The 17,690-nt window shown below is 41.4% G+C and overlaps 1 protein-coding gene across 1 annotated transcript; it reads right to left on the bottom strand.

The window, feature by feature from the left end:
- Positions 1-313: 313 nt before the first annotated feature.
- Positions 314-15,839, bottom strand: SLC5A12 (solute carrier family 5 member 12). The gene is made up of 15 exons (XM_010125283.2): positions 15,483-15,839; positions 13,182-13,247; positions 11,813-11,864; positions 10,478-10,545; positions 9,515-9,669; positions 8,317-8,457; positions 6,798-6,927; positions 6,390-6,478; positions 4,989-5,101; positions 3,729-3,796; positions 3,291-3,377; positions 2,551-2,729; positions 2,256-2,359; positions 1,920-2,041; positions 314-460 (listed from the first exon to the last, which is right to left on the bottom strand). Exons 1-15 carry the CDS (start codon positions 15,837-15,839, stop codon positions 314-316), a joined length of 1,878 nt encoding a protein of 625 aa, XP_010123585.1.
- Between the last annotated feature and the right edge of the window lie 1,851 nt (positions 15,840-17,690).

The following is a 17,690-nucleotide window of genomic DNA, read 5'->3' as shown; positions in this document are numbered from 1 at the left end:
GCACGTTTCCTTTCAATGACTAGTTACTGAACAAAGCATGTGACAGAGATGTATGGCAGCCACTTCCAAGTAGCAGCCTCCACAACAAAGTTCAGGAAACATTTCTTCTGAAATAGCAGTGCTTCCAAAACCCCACATCGATGATTTCACAGGTCTGTCATGAAATTCATAAATAAAAATCTGGCCTTTATTGCTATAGAGAGCAATTGTTCCCTCTTGGTCTTCTACAAGCTGGTAAATGCGATAAAAGGAGATCTTCATTTCTGAAGCTGGAGAGATAAAGTTTGATTAAATGTCCCTTGTCCCTCAGCCTCTAGAGGTGAGATTCCATGCTCACATTAGTGTAGGATTTTTCCTCAGGATTGTAACCAGGGAATTGGCATTTGTTTTCTTCATTGATTTTATTCTTGAAGGTGTCAACATCTGTTCCAGTTTCATTTGCAATATCTTTAAAGTCCCCCTGAAAAAGGAAAGAAAATATTTCAGTAGTTTAAAGCCCTGTATTCCCTGCTTTTTAATTTTGCTTGAAGGGTATCTTGCTGCATTTTGAAATTTTTACATCCTGTCTTCTAAATCTGAGGAGTCTTTTCACTACATGGAATTACTTCCATACGCACAAACATGCACACTCTGGTGTGCGTCCCCTCCATATGCAGCCACAGATTTTCTCTTTCCCCCATGAAAAGTCTTTGGCAAAAGCAACAAAAATGACTTCTCACAACTCCTCTGTTCATGTAAATGTCGTGAAATGTGCCCTTGGCACATTCCCAATCACTTAAGTTTAGTTTTTCATTTGGATAGTTATATATTATCTGCATTTTAGTGGATTGGTTTTTTGTCTGGCCTACACATGCTTTAGTGATTTTACACTGCAACTACTTGATTAATGTTGTTATTCTACGTTTTAAACAAATACAAGGGGATAAATGCTTATGTGGGGTTTTTTACTGCTTTTATTGATATTTTTTTTTCTCCAGAAGAGGTCTAGATGAAGTCTGTGTTGAGCACCTAAAAGCCAGGTGAAACAGCTGAAGCAAATCTAGAGCCACAGCTGCTCTCCAGATTAAACCATCAGCTTTAATGCTGAACTTCATGCAAGCTGGGCAGAGGGACAGCTTCTACCTTATCAGCAAATACTGTGACCCTTGCAGCTGAAAGATGACTTGCAAGATTTAAAGGTACCTGCAGAGTGCTCTAAACCCGGCAGGTTCTGCTAAAACAGAGCAATCTTGTTTCTTTGCAAACTTACAGCATGCAAGAAAATGAGGTGCTGGTTTTTTATGGCTTGTTAACGAGCTGTGAAGCCCTGAGACACCTAGTCCTGTTTCTGCAGAGGGGTTGGTGGGCAGGGAGAGCCCAGGTGCGGGTGGTTGGAGCTCTGCCTGGATGGGCCGGCAGTGTTGGCCTGGAGGGGAGAAGTCCAGCCAGGCCTGGAGGTGGGGATGGCAGCAGCAGCAGGAGAGCTTCATGGAGGAGTGAGTGCTAAAGTTTTTTCTCTCTGTGCTTGGTGGGAGGAGACAGGAGCTTGGTGAACTCCTCTCTGAGGTGTAAAGTGCGGTTTTGTCCCTGCTTGAGACAAAATGTCTCTGAGCGGGGAGGGGCAGGGAGAGGGAGGTCAGCCCCTTGTTCATGGGCTGCTGGCCGTCCCAAGGGCTGTTTGTCTCCGGAGACCCCGAGTCCCCGTGTGCTGCCCGAACAGGGGAAATAGGTAACTTATTACTGACTGACACTGATCAGGGTTTGGCTGATCTCATTTCCAGTCTGCTGTGCCTACGCAGCATCCCTTGCGTAACTTTAAAAAGTGATTGTTGAAAACTAGTCTACTCTCCACGTAGTGCGTGCCCTCGCACACGTATGTGCACGTACGCCTGCCGCTCTCCGGACGCGATGGGGCTGAGCCGATGGGTTCGGGTACTCACCTCCTGGCTGTCGTGCCGCACGCCGCACCAGAAGAAAGTTTTGAGTCTTTCAGACCAAAAGCAAAACAAGTTGCAGACTGGCTTAATTAACACTGGTGGGATGTCTTCTCCTTTGCTAGGTCCTGAAAGGAGAAAATAATGATACGTATGTCTTAAGGAAAGCTTGGTGGGAGCCTCAGAGCATGAGGTGATGGGGAGTGGGATTGGAGCCCGCTGCTCTCTCCCAAGTCATTGTCTCAAAAGTCACTTACTGGACTCTTTTAAAGCTCTTTTAAGAGCTGAGTCAGGTTCTTGTGCAAAAGCATTTATACAGAGAGAGATATATTGAACACCAACCTGTTATAAAGCTTATCAACAGCCCTGCGATGGCACAGCCCAAGCAGCCGATGGCACTGAAGTACAGGTAGGACAGGGAGTACCAGGTATCTGCCAGCAAAGGCCTGTGAAGAGGTGACAAAAGGGAAAGAAGCAGCTAGCGATGACCAGCGGGTATGTTTGTATTGTCTCTTGATTGTGCAACTGATGCTGCAGTCGGTGTATGATCCATGATGTTATTTATTGCCCACTTGGCAACTACTGGCTGCAGGCTGTGCCAAAACGTAGGCTTAAGTGGTAACGAGAGGGGAAATACCTGTCTGGAGCCACTGTGGGAGCCGCCGTCGTCAGCGCCTCGGTGCCGTTCGCCAGCGTGCAGTTGAGAGTTGACAGGTGCAGAGGCATGGACTTTGCTGGTGGTGCAGGGTAAATGAAAGAGCCAATACCAACCCAAAAAGCTAAGGTGATCCCAGCTAAGAGGCCTCCGATAGCACCCTTGGCAGGTACAGAAAGATACTGTTAAAGGTGATGCGTGGGAATTGTTTTCTGCAAATGAGTTAAGCAGGAGTAGGTGGTGACTGGTTACAGTCTCTGGCTGTGTAAATCAATTCTGTTCTCTGTCAACCAAGATATGAAACGTGGTGATTTATTGCCCTCTAGTAATAAGAGTTGAAGCAAAACTGTGATGATCAAAACTGCAGTACAGAGTTAAGTTCTACTTCTGGGTAGATGTGATAGGACCACTCACAGGCAATACGAAATGAGCTCATATTGTGCCTTGCAAAGGCAGAGAAATTGAGATCATTATGAGCATCCCCAGGTGAATACAGGCTCTAATGTGGCTCTAATCACCAATTATTCCACAGCTGGGTGGAGTTAAACTCAAACAGGGTAAATTCAGACAGTGAAAAGGGACCTCTAAACAGATCTTGGACTCCTTGGGCTCTAAATCTGAAAAGCAGCCTGGAGACTAAATCTAAAAAACCTAAACTTTCAGTTTTAACCAAGCAACAGCAAGAGATTTTCTTTTAGATAAGAATATTTTTTTTTCTTTACCTTCCAGTTAGCGCAAGGAAACAAAATTCCCAGGGTAAATAATCCCAGCATGGGGCCCCCACACATCCCGTGGATGGAGAGGGAAGCCTGTGGACACAGAGAAGAGACAGGGGCTTAGTGCAGCAGCTGGAGGGAGCACACACAGTTCTGGTTTCGATCTGTAACTTTCGGTGGGAAATGGCGAGGGAGAAGGGAACAGCAGTGATTTCAGTGCACAATTAAAGAAAGAACCACACTCAGTATTGTTTCCCAGCAGTGAGTAAATTGTGAAGGAGTTGGGAGATTTATGATTTTTTTTTCCTAGTTATTCCTCTCAGCTGAGAGTCCACAGAAATTGTTCAGGTAATCTAGCAGTCCGCAGGGATGTCAGCATTATTCGGTTCATTGCATTTCTCTTCATTCACGTTCAGTTCACTGCATTTCTGAAGCATGAGATACCTGCACAACTCCTCCCAGCAGCGATGCTGCTGCAGCCATGGAAGTGCACAGGACGCCATATAGTAGACCTGGAAAAGATCAGGCAGCGAGGCTGTCAGTGGTGGTTAATGGCGTGGACAATTTCTAATTCATCTAGTGCCCGAAGTGACCAGGCAGCATGGAGGAATTTGTACTTTGGGCTTTGATGTTTAAGCAGACCATTAAGTACCCAGCAGCGTCTTGCGTGACGTTATGTTGGGTTTTTGGTTGGTTGGTTTTTCTTATGAAGCAGAACTTAGCATTGATATTAATTTAGAAGTTATGCCTCATGTAGAAATATTTCTCTCTCTGTTGCCTTTAAGTAACACTTTAAAAATAATCTGATGAATGAATTGAACAATTATAAACAACATGGCTTTCTTCCTTTGTGACCAGTTTTAACTTGGTGGTGGACAAAATTCTGTATATAGTAGTCTTGAGGAAAGCCAACCAAAATTCATCTCCTGTGTTAGCACACCTTGGTTTCAGAGGTAAAAATGATCTTTCTAGGTCCTGAGTAGTAAGTGAAAAAGCAGGAACAGAGAAGGTTAGAGACAGAGAAAGTATAGGTTTGGCTCTTTTTTGATCTTTGCCAACATCAACAAATGGTTATCATATTATTACAATACTTGTAAAGGAGTTATGATATTACTGCAATGCTTCTACAAAGTATCTTAAAAATTCAAAGTACTTTAGACGCTTGATATTTTGGCAGTCTGTTTTTCATTTCTCGTTTTTACATTATTTATTTTTCTCTGAAAAGCTGAATGACCTGCTTATGTAATAGTCGAAGTTTGAATAAAAATGTCTTATTGTACTACTATAAAATAATAAGTGTTTACTAATGCTCCTGTAGAGTAATACGGTAATAACTACATTGATATTCTTTCTATATTGTAAAGAAGATCCCAGAGTGTTCCCCAGTATTTTCAGCAAAGCTTTTCCAAGGATTTTTTTTAAGTAGTGCACATGTCTAATTTCACTGAAGCATCATGCCAACATTCATCCTGAGAGTTTATAAAGGGTTATGCTCCTGTGGAGGTTTCCGAGGCACAAGTGTGTTTCTGAAGTATCGTCTCTACACAATGCTTTTCACTACTCACAGAACTGCTCTTGGAGTCACTTGAGACTCTCAAGGCTCTGAGTATATAAAATCCTGCCCTATTTTCTCCTCTAGTGATAGCAGCTGGGGGGATGAACACCTTTGCAGTTAAACAAATGGATCCCATCTGGGCTACCTACATAAACCTTTGCTGATCCACGTGCTCATCTTCTCGGAGAGGTTTGGGAAAGCTTTCTTGACCAAGTCTTCAAAGGTAACAGTTGCTAAAGCATTGATGCTGGCAGCGACTGTGCTGTAGAAATGGAGAAGAATGTTAAGTAAGTAGAAAGCACTATAATGTGAAATAAAGTTGTATTTATAGAGGAATGCTGCCTCTTGTTCAGCATTAATATTGTAAGACGTATAGTTCTTGAAGAGTATTTTTCATGTATGCTGGTGAGGTTTCTGTTTCTTCTGCAGTTGCTAGGGTCCCTGCTTCATGCTGGCACAGAACAAGATAGAAACTCATCCTACTTGACCTTTCAGTTTTCCAAGCTACAAAGACCTTCAAAATACAGACATGTTCCAGAACAAAGATATTTCTCCCTTAAAAAGTCAAAGGATGTGCAGTGACCACTAGTGATACCGATACCTCATTCCTCCACAAAATCCCTGTTTTGTTTTCTCTCATAACTGAAAAATACAGAATAGGAATAGTCTGACTCTTTAACTAGGTGACACACATAGTTATAGTTAACACATATTTGGTGAATATGATCTCTGTGAATTTGTTGTGACGATATGACAGTGCCAATACCTACAGCACAGTCTTTGGTGCTCAGCGCCCTTAACTGTGTTCTCTTAGGCTGCTGCCAGGAGTAGCCAATGCCTTTTATGTGGGGGTTCTTTTGGTCTGGAGTTGGGTTTTTCTTTTTTTCTTTTTTCCTTTTTTTTTTTTTCTTCTGTTTCAATAGCTCTCTTGCTTTTTCTACAGATAAGTGTTTTTAGAAACAGGCTGTTGGAGATTGACTCTAAGGCATTTGAATAATATCACGGTGAACTTCAATTTTCTCTCTTTCTAATATCCTATGAAGTGTTTGGCCTGTAGAGAGTTGAAACTACAATAACTTTCAGCACCCCCCTGAAGAGCACATGGTTTCTGAAATGTATCTATGCAGACATCTGTTTTTCCTAGTCTAACTCTGTTCCATGTGGAGATAGGCTAGCTGAAAAGCTCTCTGTCCCTAGCTATGGAATTGTGGCAGTCCAGTTGAGTAAAGGCAACTTCACCATGAGCAGCTCCAAAGGTATTTCAGGAAGCTGAGCTCTTTTACAAAGCGAACTGGTATTTCCTCAGGTTTTCATACCCTTTTGACTGTGTTGGTGATGTTACTCTAAAATGTATTTGGGATAAAAAGATACTGGAGAAGTGGAGCTAGACTTTGGCATAAATATAACATAACTTGACAAAGCACTGCTGCTTCCTAGAACATGCTAAGAAAAACAGCTGGGCTTTTCCTAGGGTTTCATATTTTGACTTTGTTCTGGGCCCTCAAGAAATCAATGGTATGCAGCTAAAATGTCATTTCAGATTTACAGACCTTAATGTTCCACTGAATGCACAGGCAACAAACAGTCCCGGAACTCCTGGCATCGAAGAAAAAATGTCCAAGACAAAATACGGCATGAGCTGAAGTAGAAGGAGCACAAGAGCGACACAAGCAATTATGATTTTCCTGGGTAACAGGAGAGAAGTAGCTGCATCTGAGCATGTTGCTAAATTCTGGTTTTGTTCCAGCTAACAAGAGGGGTCAGATTTTGAGCAAAGGGGATGTCGTTTGGCACAAGTGGTCAAGCAGATCAATACTGCAGGAGTGCCCTGATTTGGCAACCACCTTAGTGCCTGAGTGCTGAAAGGTCATAAAGCATCCCACAAAACTTAAACTGTCTCTATAAGTCTTATGTCTGGGCCCAAAGCAGCTCCTAATTATGATAATGGATGTCTGTACCTGATCAGGTGCTGAAATGAAAGCAGCAGTCCAAGGGTCGCAACTCTTGTAATGCGAGTACATCACCAAACCACAAAATACTGCACACACCAGGACCGTCCAAAGTCCCAATAAATTCAGGTAAAGTGCCCTAGAACAAAGGAGAGAAACTCTGTTTAATACAAGATAAATATAGCAAAGCTGTTACAAGTTAGTTATTTCTGACTTTTTAGAGAGAGACGCTTATCAAAGCTAGCCCTACAATCTCTTAAAGGCATCACCAGGATAAGAAATTGCGTGTAATGTTGATTTTAAAAAACATGAAAAAATACAGTCTCTTTATGCTCTGGGGCAAGGTTCTGGGTAACTCTGTACAGTTGGAAGAGATTGATTGAAGACCAGTAACTTGTGGGCAGAACTGGCTGCACCAAGTGCTGGGTTTGTCCCTCCTGTCCCTGTAAAAGCAGATATAGGTCTGTCGGGAGTTGCTGTTCTCCCCATAAGCCACGCAGAGTATTATTTTACATGGATTTTGTCATGGTTGCAACACTGCTGTTGCAAAGTAGCACACTTGGGTTTCTTTCACTAGTCCATGAAATGGATGTACGTAACAGCATCTTCTGGGCAGGTCATGTGGCTGCCGTTCAGTAATCCTGTAGCTCCTGAGAGCTGCCAGGTTTCAAAGAGCCTACATCGTGTTTGGACATCACCTTACGCAAGGTCTCTCGCTGGGACCATTTCAGAGCTGTGCCACTGGGACTCAGAAATCTTTCAGGACTCATTACTAGTGACATTCTCACTGTTGTGACTTGCAAACATTTTTTTCAGAAACTGAATTTCAACAGGATAAATTCCTGTAGTCTGTCATGACCTTAAGAAAAATCAGTGTGATTGCTGCTACCAAAAAAAGCTAACTATTTGAAGAAGGAATAAATTACCACCTTTACGCTGTAGCCAAGTGGGCAAGCAAATAGTGCAAGGCATATGAAAGAAATCTGGTTATTTAGTAAAACATGTGGCTAGCTATGCACATACTAGTGCTGAACTTGAGGAAGGTAGCAGACTGGAGTCCTGTATGTTTATACTGTGAAGTTTCACTTGGTTCTCTGCCATTAATTCTAATTATTCTTATATTTTAGAATGTTAATAATTTTTTATTGGTATCATTTTATTTAGATCATGCCTTGTACTATGGTGCCCCATTACATCGATAACCACTTTTAATATAACATACAACATAAACACAATTCCAATAAATATGTTTTTCCGATAAAGCTGTAGATAGCACAACTTCTCTGTGAGCATCTTTTCCATACTCTGCTTCTGAGGATTAATTTGACAGCCTGACCCCAAATTAATAAAGAGCAAGAGGTGATAGCTATCTATTTTTCTTTCTTGATTTGTTGATGACTGTCAGCGTGAAATTAGCTTACTACCACCCAATGAGATCCTAATATTTATTTAACATAACTGACAAACTTAGTATAATTCCACATCAGTGTGTTTGATTGCTAGAATAAGTTCATTACAAGTAACTTACAGTTTGGCATGCCTTTCTGATTTGCAGGAAATGCATCTCTGTATCGTGGACTGATTAACTCCATAGATCCCTAGCCATGTAAATGTTCCCCCAATAACGACTGTCCAAAAGGTATGTCGTCTCAAAGGGTCAACATCAAAGCTAGAAGAGGGAAAGAAGCAATTCCGTTCACTTATTTAAACACACATTTATTTAGCAAGAGGTAGGTGATTTTTCAGAAATATCTGGTATGTATCCTACCCTCTGAATCAGAAGTACTGCAATGGTAATGCTGTTTTCCAGCACAGAGAACATCACAATGTGTTTAGGTTTGGAAGGGTTTTTTACTTTTATATTGAACACATTACTAGCAAGTCAGGATAAGCATATATCATGCAGACTTGCTCAGAGGACCAATTAATTGAGGTAAATCACATTCATAAGACTTTTTATGCTCAGATTTCTGATCTGTGTGGCGACAGAGCTGCAAGCCATCCTGCCTGGGACCTCATCCTCTGCAAGAAACAAAGCCACTTAGTAAATTCTCAAAATCCTCTGAACTTGTTAGTTACATCATCATGATGAGTTATTTCCTTTATAAGAAGTTGCTTCAGCTGCAGTGTTATCTTTTTTTAACAATGAAATGTTATTACTCAGTAATTCTAACCAGTGCACTTGCATCTTTCTGCCTTGCCTCTGTTGTCTTTGCAACTCTGCTCATCCTGATATGTACAGTAGATAACATTTGACCTTGCTGCTAGATTCTGTCAGTGACTTGTCTTGATCAAGGAACTTTTCAGCCAAGGCCGCAAACAGCCAAAGGAAGCTCATTGTGCTCTCCCTGTGCGCTGGTGCACCATCACTAGCGGCGTTGGTGAGTGTACTTAAAATGGAGTTTCAGTTTTATTAATAGAAAATAGATACATGGGATTGGGAGTAATAATTGGGCTGCATTTGTAGCTACACAAAGAAAAATGGCAAAGGTGCCTTTCGATTCAGCAGGGTTTTGACTTTGATTTGACAGAAAGAGGAGTTAAGCTCTCCTGGAAGGCCAGCTGTGTTCCCAAGAACTGAAGAACTAGGGAATAGACTTCTCTGAGTCACCGAGGTTGTCCACTGGTAGTATACTAACAAGTCTGAGTACTTTTGTCTTAGTGAGGCTAGGGTTTCTAAATGTTAAATATACAAAAAGAAAAGGTTTGCACCATTTGTTTCTTACTCAAATATGTTTAGTCGTGATCCTTCATAGGCATCTTCCCAGACTTTGGTTGTTCCACCGTTCAGAATAGTTCCTTGAATCAAAACTGCCAGGAAGCCAACCACCATGATGATCATTTGAAATGCATCTGTCCAGACAACAGCTTTTAATCCTCCCTGAAAAAAAAAACAGAAACTGTATGCTCTCATCTTCTTTCCTTTGTTCGAGTACAGCAAAAGGCAGAAAGACCCCTTATTTCAGGAGCTTCTGAGCTGTAAGTACATCATCTAGCAAATCAGGACTCTTCTTAAACTTTGTATTCTCCCATGAAGGTTGTATTTTTGCAGGTCAGAAAATGACACAGAGCCTAAATGGTTTTTCCACAGTCGTATCAGAATATTTGACCTCCAGTTGAATCCTTTTTTTCCTGCCTCCTTTATATGCATTTGAAGAGTATATCATGGTGTGGAATAAAAGCTTAGGGAATACGACTTCCGCTGCAATGTTTTCTTTGGTTTTTACTCTGGAGTCTCACGTTGCTTCTGCTCAGAAGCAAAACTCCCGATGACCTGTTTATCATCCTTCCTAGGTTTTATCGCTCTGCTCTTGATCTGGGAGGCACATTTTTCATTTCAGTGTTTCTCAGTCTATAACTTGCAAAAGATAAGAAGAATCATTTTCTCAAAGGATATAGTGTGGCAGAGGAAGGTTATCACCTCCTTATCTGGACTCTGCCTCAAGCTGTCTGGTGTAAACCTTGAGACTTGCAGCACAGGATTTGAGAGGAATTTTTTTTTTTTTCTCCAAATAGATTTAACTTGTACCTCAGAATCTAAAAGGAATTTATCTCTATATTCTACTACTTTAAGCTTCAGTCACTGGGACTGTATTTAGAAGCCGCCTGTCTGCGATAGCCTGTCACGTGTAAAGGATGATTGAATTAACAACCTGTGTTCTGGTTGTCCGGTTATGCCTGTTACGTACCAGAGTGCAATAGAAAGTGCAGACAATTCCTGTTGCAACTACAGAGCCCCACAGATCAAATCCAGTGACTGTGAAACAAAAAAAAAAACCAAATGGTTAGCAAAATGGGGGTAGGTCATCTGGGTAGTACCAGAAAAGCTATGATCCTTTACCCTTAGAAGGATGGCAGTAATTATTAATCTTTTGTGTCTATTAGGAGCTTTGCTGGATTGTTCAGGTTTCTTAACACTACTGGATACTGGTTTTGCATTGTTGTTTTCTTGCAAATTGGATTTAACTAACTTTCAAGCGTGCAAAAGTAATGCATAAGAAAAATAATTGCACAAAGCAAAACCATAATTCCTATGGGACACAGCTTTATAAGCAATGCTTTCCTTCTGTTCTTAGTCCAGAACTTTCTCTTGAGAAATCAAGGTCTTCAGAGATTTCCAAAGAATCCTAAGAAAAAAAACCCAACCCCAAACTAAATTGCGTTCACTGCAACTAGAAACAGTTTAATGCTAAAATGCGCTGCATTAAAACAATTTTGCATGTTCATTTTACTTTATACAAGAGGTACAAATTTTGGTTTGGCTTGTTTTGAAGTCTCTCCCACCAGGCATAGTTTGTAAGGGCAAATCTATTTGTCAAGGTTCTTTTATTAGCAAAGTTAGTATGGCCTAATAAAGAACATGAACTGTCAGATAAAATTCAGTTCAGCTCCAGAGGAAGGAAGCGCAGCACAGTGTGAGAGGTGGGATTGGGCAAACTGGATGCAACTCAGATGTCGGACAATGAAAAGAGCCTCCCAACCTCCTCCCAACTGATTTTAGTGAAATCAAGAGTTGGACCATGGTGGTTCCTTATGCCCTATGGCAGTGACGTTGCTAGTCCCATCTATCGTGATGGATGCTGTAAGCAAAGATTAATTAAAGAAGTGTGGGAAGTCAATACAGCATTCAGCTCCAACGAATGGAGTTGTGCCCATGGGAACCTGAACACGGGAGGCAAGGAAGGGGGGAATCAAAGTACAGAATACGTCTTGGATCATCAGCTTGTACTGTGAACTTTGTCAGGATGTTGAGAAATTGTTGGTTGCTAACCTCTTCGGGTGGTTACTGAGTGCAAAGGAGAGCAGAACAGCAAACACAGGGTTCCTGCTAACATACCGGTGTGGGAAAGAGATCTGGGGAGTGAGAAACACAGACCTACGAGGTGCAGGCAAAAACCTTCTTACAAAACTTCTGAGGAATTTTTTTTTTTAATTTCTGTATCTGTTTTCCTCACTTCGTTTATTCTAATTGCCTTGTGGTGTGGGTATTTGGGGCAACAATGTAGTGCAGCGTGGGAACTCACCTTGGTTGAGTGCCAGTGATGGAGCATAAACCACTATTCCTGTGTAAAGGATCTGAAGGAGAAAAAGTTTGTTAAAAAAAAAAAAAAAAAAAAGGCTGTGAATGCTCAGTGATAAGGTTTCTATTTAGAGTAGAGCTCAGAGCACAATACCAGATCAAGAGGTTTCTTTATAGATCAGCTTGTGTTGTATGTGGCTTTCTGGTTTTGCCTTTACAAAATAAAAATCTTTGATCTTGTTATTTTCTGCTGGAAGGACCGTTATCTGTCTTGGTATTACTTATTTCATCCATTGCTAAGATAACTGCCTGACAAAAATATCCCAGTCAAAGGGGAAGAGGAGTTCTCAGTAAAACACATATAGTGATGCAGAGAGAACTTGGATTGGTCTTGGAAATTCAACTTCCCTTGTTCCGTTCAATCCCTTTCAAAGTAGCTGACTCAGTGCCTCTTACGTGTGTGCTCTGACAGAACTGAGGGAGAAACAAAGCCTGGAAGTCAATAGGCATTCAAATCTATTGCAAAAGGGTTTGGAATTAATAAAATTGAATTAATGCACAAAGAAATGTCTGCCAATGTCCTAGGACTCTCCCTCAAGCACATAACTAATGTAAGCTTTTGAGAAACACAGTGAAGCTTTAAATCAAAGGGCAAAATAGCGATTTGATGTCTACAGTAGTGCCTTGGATGGCTACTTAAGTTTGGGTTCTTTTGGTAAAGTAAGTAGGTAAAATTAAGTAGTAGTGGTAGTGAAGTTTGGGGGTGTCAGTAAAGCTAGTCTCTGCTAGGAGCCAGGAGTGTTATGGATTTCATCTGCACGCACAGGGATGTGGACATGGCTAGTCAGCGGTTTACGGTAACGCCGAGCGGTGTACGAATGCGGAGTCTGCGCACGCTGGGCAGCGACTGCCCTGTGGGCTGTGAGGCTTCGTCCTGGGACCTGGCGCGGGGAGCGGCCCTTGACACGTGCCGCTGCTTTGCAATGGGATAGCCTCAGCCCCGCGTCGTAAATGGGGAACTGGGGAACTCAGTACAGCTAGTCTGGCTTCTCAAGACAGAATCTACTCATTTGGAAAGAGAGAGGCTTCAAGTGAGCATAATGAGAGCAAGAATTTGACAAAATGTGAGTGTTCAGCACAACATGCAAGTGTTAAAGACAACAAAAATGGCATTTTTAATCCTAAACAGGAGAAAGCTAGAAAGTCAGGAAAGCAGCTATTCTTTCTGTTTAACATTCCCAGTCCAAGTGAAAAAAGTAAGAAGAAAAGAGTACTCATTAAAACATCTCATTATAAAAAATGCAGTCTGAGACTAGTCCATCAAAATAACATTGACCGAAATTAGCATAAACAAAGAATCAACATCTTCCTACCGTCTGCACGATGTAGATCAATGTTCCAGCAAGACGGACAAGCTTGTTAAATCTTAACTCCAAATACTAGGAAAAAGAGAAATCTCAATAAATTGCACATGTAGCATCTGCGAGACAACTATTAACCTTCTGTTCACCCTGAGTAACAGCTTGTTGTGCAAGTAAAATTACTGGCAGCTGGCACTACTGCTGTAAGTAATAAGCAGGAGAGAATGAGTGTTACTACACGTAGCGATAATTACATTTAAGAAATCTTCTCATCAGTAGCATGTACTTGAAGTTATATGTTGGGCTGCAGTAATTAGGATCTGTTTTGTCTTGGGAATAACTGAAGAGGACAAAAGGCTACAAGGAGAAGAAATTTAAACTTCAAATGAAAGTATATTCCAAACGTATGAAGAGCAAACTTGAGAATATCTTGATATGAAGAGCAAACTTGAGAATATCTTGAGGAGAAGTAGCGTAGTTTGGCTCCTGTAATGACAAAAGTGGTGGTGGAGCAGATGGAGAAGCAGCTTGAGCTAAGCTGGCTTTCTCGCTTGCTCTGTCTCAGTCTAAAGCCGAATCATACAATAGCTTGGGTTGGAAGGGACCTTTGAAGGTCGTCTAGTCAAACCCACCCTGCAAGGAGCAGGGACATCTCCAACCAGATCAGGTTGCTGCACACATCAATATGGAGAGGAATGTGGGGTTCTTATGTACTTCCAGGTGGATGTACAGGTGTTCCCAATTACTGCAGAACTGCAGAGGTGAGTAGATCTCTAGCCCCAAAAAGCCCAGAATTTAAGCCTGACTCATCAACTGGAATCTCTCTGTAGAGCTGATCAAAAAAGTTAAATCTTCATTGCTAACCCTGTGGTAGCCTCTCCTGCAGCCTTGGGTGGGCTGGGTCTCCTTGGGCCATAGTCCTCAGCAGACACCAGGTGCAGGCTGTACAAGTCTTGTCCCGTTTACAAGTCTCTAAGCATAGTACTTCCAAAGCAGCTTCTTTCTTATTGACTTTGTTGATGTTCATCTTCCTTGTGTCTCTTGCATAATAAGCCCCACAGTCTGCCACACAAATAAATACCTACTTTACGTAGCTTGACTTGTTTCTAAAAATAATTAATGAAGTCAGCAGAGTCATCTTTCCAGCATGCTTGATGGGACTCTCTGACTTCAATGACACCTTCAGTGGTTCAGATGATAAAAGTAATTAATTCTCTGATCTTCCATCAGAACCAATGAGAAAATGCAGTTACTTGTGGCATTGGGAATAGATGGTCCATTTTACTTTTTTCCACCCTATGAGTGAAATATTTCCAAATACCCAGGCAGAGCTGTTTGACCAAATCCTCTCCTTGGGTTTGGGCTTAGAGAGGTTGAGCAGCCTTTCTGTTACCACGAAACACCTCGCAAACTAACTCCGCTTTCTTCATCCAATTCTTGCTTAGTTGAAACTGCCCACAAACAGGACCAACCAAATTTGTGGCAGGTGATTTGAAGTGATTAAACGGTTATTCCCAAATGCTCATCAGCTGCCCTGTGGGTGTGCAGTTGATAGGGGCTGCACACTGTGCTTCTAGCGATAACATCACAAGGACTAACGGATTATTTTTATTTTTTTTATTTTAACTACTGAACAGTCATAGGAAGATAACAATGTGTTCCAGGAGGCATGCCAGGCAAAAACTCTGGAAAATTCAGAGGTCATTCATTTCATTTCCTAGAGAACACCTGAATTCAATCTTCTGCCCTGATGTATGTTTGTTTATTTATTTATTTATTTATTTATTTATTTGCTTTGGAAGACACCTGCCATCATCTCCTTCTTTATCCCTTCCTCTCACTTCAACATTTTTGACATCCAGTAGTCCACTTTTACAGTAAATTGGACCAAATTGCTAGATCTAGACAAAGTTTGTATTGGATACTGTTGAATTTTGTTCTTAAAGTCCATCTTTCATACCTGCTCTCTAAACCAGAGTGGATTAGTTACTTACAACATCAAAAGCATTTGGATATGCTTTAAATGTTTTCCAGCCGTAACTTAATTTGTTGCTGGTGTCTAAACCCTTATTCAGTCTCTGCTATACGTGCATAACGGGAGCTCTGACACTCTATTTGTGCTTTCAACTTATTCAATATAAATAATTAGTTTGAATAATGCAACCTGTTTCTAAAAATAATTAATGTATCAACACACTTGTTCTGTAAAACATTGCAGAAAGTCTTCTGTCAGAGATTTTTCTCTAAAAATAGCTATATGCATGCTACTGACTTATGTTAGAATAGTGCCTTTTTGAAATAATTCTTACTTACCTCATAAGTGCTTGTAATGCCGGATCTGTAAAACACAGGTAGAAGAAGTTCGGCAGTAAAAACGATGATGAGCATGTATGAAAGAAAGAACAGAATAAAGGATGCCCCATAGCGATAAACTTCGGAGGGTGTCCCCAAAACTGTAACTGCTGACATGAAACTTGCTGTGAGAGAGAAAGCTATTGGCCCACATGTCATCTGCTTACCACCCACCAAAAATTCCTTTGAAGTTTTCTTTTTCCTCTCTTTAATTGCAAAAAAGACTCCAATGCTAGCACATACTAAAAACAGTCCTGCAAAAACAACGTAGTCCCAAGCCACAAATTTTTTTACATCTGGAGCTACGAAGTTTGACATAGCACCAGTTGGACAATTCTCTGATGGAGGATTCTGGTTTTCTGTAGCTGTTGCTCTGAACAGATTAACTCAGTTGACAGCAAAATCGATGCTTATCTGTAGCTCATCAATAACAAATAATAAACAGAAAGATTATTCCACTAGGAGACTAGTTTTTTTGTTTGTTTTGTTTTTGTTTTTTAAATCCAGTTCACTTCTAAGGAGAAAAAAAAAGTAGCAAAGGATGAGTTAGGAAAGTGCTGAATGCACTTGGACGCGAGTGCTACTCATGCTTCTGTCGGACAGGCTGGAGCGGGGGACGTAGCTGTGAGATCTGTAGTATGCTCCCTTTTTATCTGTGAGGTTTTAATTTAAGGTTAAACATTAGCCTGACACATTGACTTGATCTGACTTTTTTTCCAACCTCAGCATTTTTAAATAATAAAATGAGAGCGATAAAGAAATAGAGTGAAATGAAGGAAAGCTCAGTGTGTGGACCTATGACCACAGTGATGAGTTTGCTTGCAGAGGAGCAATTCCCTCACGTGAACATCAGCGGTAGGGTTCAAAATTGTCCTTTGGCATTCTAAGTTCGTAGACTCTGGAAGTTAAGGCTTCCTTAAAGAACTGGATCCCTTAATGGTTAAAAGTAACGTGCTGCTTTCCCCCAGCTCACTGTAACCCAGCCTTGATGTGTTTGGGAACCCAGGGGATCTCCAGATGAGCAGAAGCATGGTTTCTGCTACACTGTTTGAGGATGACTTTCAGTTGGAAACTAATTTTTCACTGGCCGCTACTTACAGCAATTTTACTTATAGCTCATATGGGTTCGTGTGAGAGGTGGTTTATTTATTCATGATTTAGTCGGGGATGTCCCTGCTCCTTGCAGGGTGGTTGGACTGGATGACCTTTGAAGGTCCCTTCCAACACCAACCATTCTATGATTCTACGTACAGTTTGGTCAGACCTGCAGGACAAGACAGCCAAAGAGAGGCAGATTAGACAACAGCAATGCTTTACTTAACTATGCTTCATTTATTGAATTCAATTAATTAGGTTTTCCTTGTATTGAGGTTGGTTTGTTTGTTTGTTTGTTTCTTTTTATCTCTATGCCATGACAATACGTTTTCCAAAGAAGCAGGCGATGACTTGTCATCCCAAAGGATTAACTTGTACAAAGAGGCAGTGTGTGCAGTTGCAGCCCTGAAGGAAGGGTGGAGGGCTCGTTTTGGAGACAATCAAGAACGATGCAGTAACCTGGTGTCATAGTTCAGCCCCGATCGGGACCAGACTACGCAGTCTCTCTCTCACTACCCCCCCACCCTCTGAGAGGACTGGGGGAGATTTGGTAAACAAAAGAAAACCAGGAAAAAAAACCAAACACGTGAGTTGAGATTGAACAAAAAGTAAATTTAACAGTAATGACAGAAGAAAACAAAACAGTGATGGAATACAAATACAGTATAATGGCTTACAACAAATCTCCACACCTAGTTTCTTCCAAGTAGCAGGGGGCCTCCCTTCAGCACCCTCCTCACTTACATACTGAGCATGGTGTCAGATGGGATGGAATAGCCCTTTGGCTAATTTGGGTAAATTAACCCCAGCTGTTAGCTAATTAGTTAACTATCCCAGCCATAGGGGCTACCAGCTTCAGTTCTCCACCCAGCTCAGGTGAATATTAACTCTATCCTAGCCAGAACCAGGACACCTGGAGTAGCCTTTAATAGTAAAAGTCCTTTCTTCAGCCTTGTCTTGGCTGGGGATGGGCCCCAACTTCTCCCTGTGTCATCAGTAAATGGGGATGGTTTTGCTGTGTCAGTTGTGCCTTGCGAATCAGCGGGTGCAATTTTGGTGGTTGATTTTGGTGAG

The sequence above is a fragment of the Chlamydotis macqueenii genome, chromosome 5 (genome assembly GCF_036417535.1).
Source record: "Chlamydotis macqueenii isolate bChlMac1 chromosome 5, bChlMac1.mat, whole genome shotgun sequence".
NCBI classification, from domain to species: Eukaryota; Metazoa; Chordata; class Aves; order Otidiformes; family Otididae; genus Chlamydotis; species Chlamydotis macqueenii.
Note: the sequence above shows the minus strand (reverse complement) of the source record. Positions and strands in the feature narration are given on the sequence as shown.

Coding starts and splice junctions, on each gene's coding strand:
- SLC5A12 (XM_010125283.2), bottom strand. CDS start 15,839: ATGTCAAACTTCGTAGCTCCAGATGTAAAAAAATTTGTGGCTTGGGAC. Junction 2,730..3,290: donor TTCCTTGCGCTAACTGGAAG/GTAAAGAAAAAA, acceptor GTACCTGCCAAG/GGTGCTATCGGAGGCCTCTT. Junction 2,360..2,550: donor CCCACAGTGGCTCCAGACAG/GTATTTCCCCTC, acceptor ACCTCTTCACAG/GCCTTTGCTGGCAGATACCT.